The sequence below is a fragment of the Momordica charantia genome (genome assembly GCF_013281855.1).
Source record: "Momordica charantia cultivar OHB3-1 chromosome 10 unlocalized genomic scaffold, Mcharantia_2.0 BLBB01000010.1, whole genome shotgun sequence".
Classification (NCBI taxonomy): domain Eukaryota; kingdom Viridiplantae; phylum Streptophyta; class Magnoliopsida; order Cucurbitales; family Cucurbitaceae; genus Momordica; species Momordica charantia.
Window position 1 is genome coordinate 17192456 of NW_028275158.1, and position 2024 is coordinate 17194479.

The 2024-nt window shown below is 38.7% G+C and overlaps 1 protein-coding gene across 1 annotated transcript; it reads left to right on the forward strand.

Annotated features, from left to right (window-relative positions):
* Positions 1-511: 511 nt before the first annotated feature.
* LOC148208698 (uncharacterized) lies at positions 512-1492 on the forward strand. Its single transcript, XM_088119156.1, has 2 exons — positions 512-571; positions 668-1492. The coding sequence occupies exons 1-2, from the start codon at positions 512-514 to the stop codon at positions 1490-1492; spliced, it is 885 nt and encodes a 294-aa protein (XP_087975282.1).
* Positions 1493-2024: the final 532 nt, after the last annotated feature.

Consider the following 2024-nt stretch of genomic DNA (forward strand, 5'->3'; position numbering starts at 1 on the left):
ATAGTTTCGAACGTCTAAGGAAGTATCAATTGAAACTGAATCTGCTCAAATGTGCTTTCAGCGAAACATCGGGAAAGTTTCTTGGTTTCGTAGTAAGGTATCAAGGAATTGAGATTGACCAGTCTAAAATTGATGTCATCCAAAAAATGCCGTAGCCACGAAACTTGCATGAATTGAGGAGTCTTCAAGGATGTTTGACTTACATAAGAAGATTCATCTCAAATCTTGCTGGTCGATGTCAACCTTTTCAACGGCTGATGAGAAAAAATGTAACCTTTGAGTGGGATCAAGCATGTCAAAATGCATTCAATAGCATAAAAAAATATTTGCTTAATCCACTCGTCTTGAGTGCCCCTATATCAGGAAAACCTTTAGTGTTGTATATTATTACACACGAAAGGTCGCTTGGAGCATTACTCACGCAAGAAAGACAGAAAGGGAAGAGTATGCCCTCTACAATATAAGTAGAACTCTAACCGGAGCTGAGCTAAACTATTCACCCATTGAGAAGATGTGTCTGTCATTTTTCTTCGCCATTGACAAATTGAAGCATTACATGCAAGCCTTCACAGTACACTTGGTGGCAAAATCAGATCCAATAAAAAATGTCTTATCCAGACCAATTATCTCAGGGTGATTGGCTAAATGGGCAATCTTACTGCAACAGTACGATATTGTCTACATTCTATTAAAGGCAGTGAAGGGACAAGTCGTCGCAGATTTTCTAGCAAACCATCCAATTCCGTCGGATTGGAAATTATCTGAAAACTTGCTTGATGAGGAGATTTTCTATATTGAAATCACTGAGCCTTGGACAATGTATTTTGATGGTGCAACTCGAAAGAATGGTGCGAGGGCAGGTGTAGTCTTCATCTCACCCGAGAAACACATGTTGTCATACAGCTTCACGTTTAGCGAGTTATGTTCGAATAATGTTGTTGAATATCAAGCACTCATTATTGGACTTCAGATAGCCCTAGAAATTAGTGTGACATATATGCAAATCTATGGAGACTCGAAATTGATAATCAATCAACTATTGCTTGAGTATGAGGTAAAGCATGAAAACTTGATGCCTTTCTTCAATTACGCTAGACAATTGATGAAAAATTTCGAAACTGTAACTATGGAGCACGTTCCAAGATCTGAAAACAAGAGGGTAGATGCATTGGCAAATTTGGCCATAGCTCTGACAATTTCGGAAGATGAAGTTTTGAATATCCCACTTTATCAAAGATGGATCATACCACCAATTGTAAGCAAGAGTGAGGAAATAAATGCAATATCAGTCTTTGTTATCGAAGAAGAAGATTGGCGACAGCCCATCATAGACTATCTACAACATGGGAAGCTCCTTGCAGATAATCGACATAGAACTGAAGTACGAAGGAGAGCAGCTCGTTTCATCTATTACAAAGAAACTCTTTATCGTCGTTCGTATGAAGGTCTATTTATTCGATTCTTGGGTAAGGAAGAATCAATAAAGCATTAGAGGAAGCTCATTCAGGTGTGTGCGGAACTCATCAATCAGGATCAAAGCTCCACTTTCAACTCAAAAGAATGGGCTACTATTGGCCTACAATGGTTCAAGACTCAATCCAATATACAAAGAGATGTGAAGCTTGTTAGTTTCACGCTAATTTCATACATTAGTCTCTGGAGCCACTCCATCCAACTATAACTTCATGGTCTTTTGAAGCTTGGGACTCGATCATGCTGGCCCTATAACTCTCAAATTATCAGTGGGACATTCTTACATTATCGCAGGAACTGATTATTTTTCAAGATGGACCGAGGTTGTTGCACTAAAAGAAGCTAAGAAAGAAAATGTAGCTGATTTTATCCGTACTCATCTGATCTTCCGGTATGCCATCCCGCATCGCATTGTTGGGAGACAATTTTGAAATGGATTAATAGACCAATTGTGTGAAAAGTTTGGCTTCAAGCAATATACTTCGTCAATGTACAACGCTGCAGCAAATGGGTTAGCAGAAGCGTTTAATAAAACGTTATGCAATTTATTG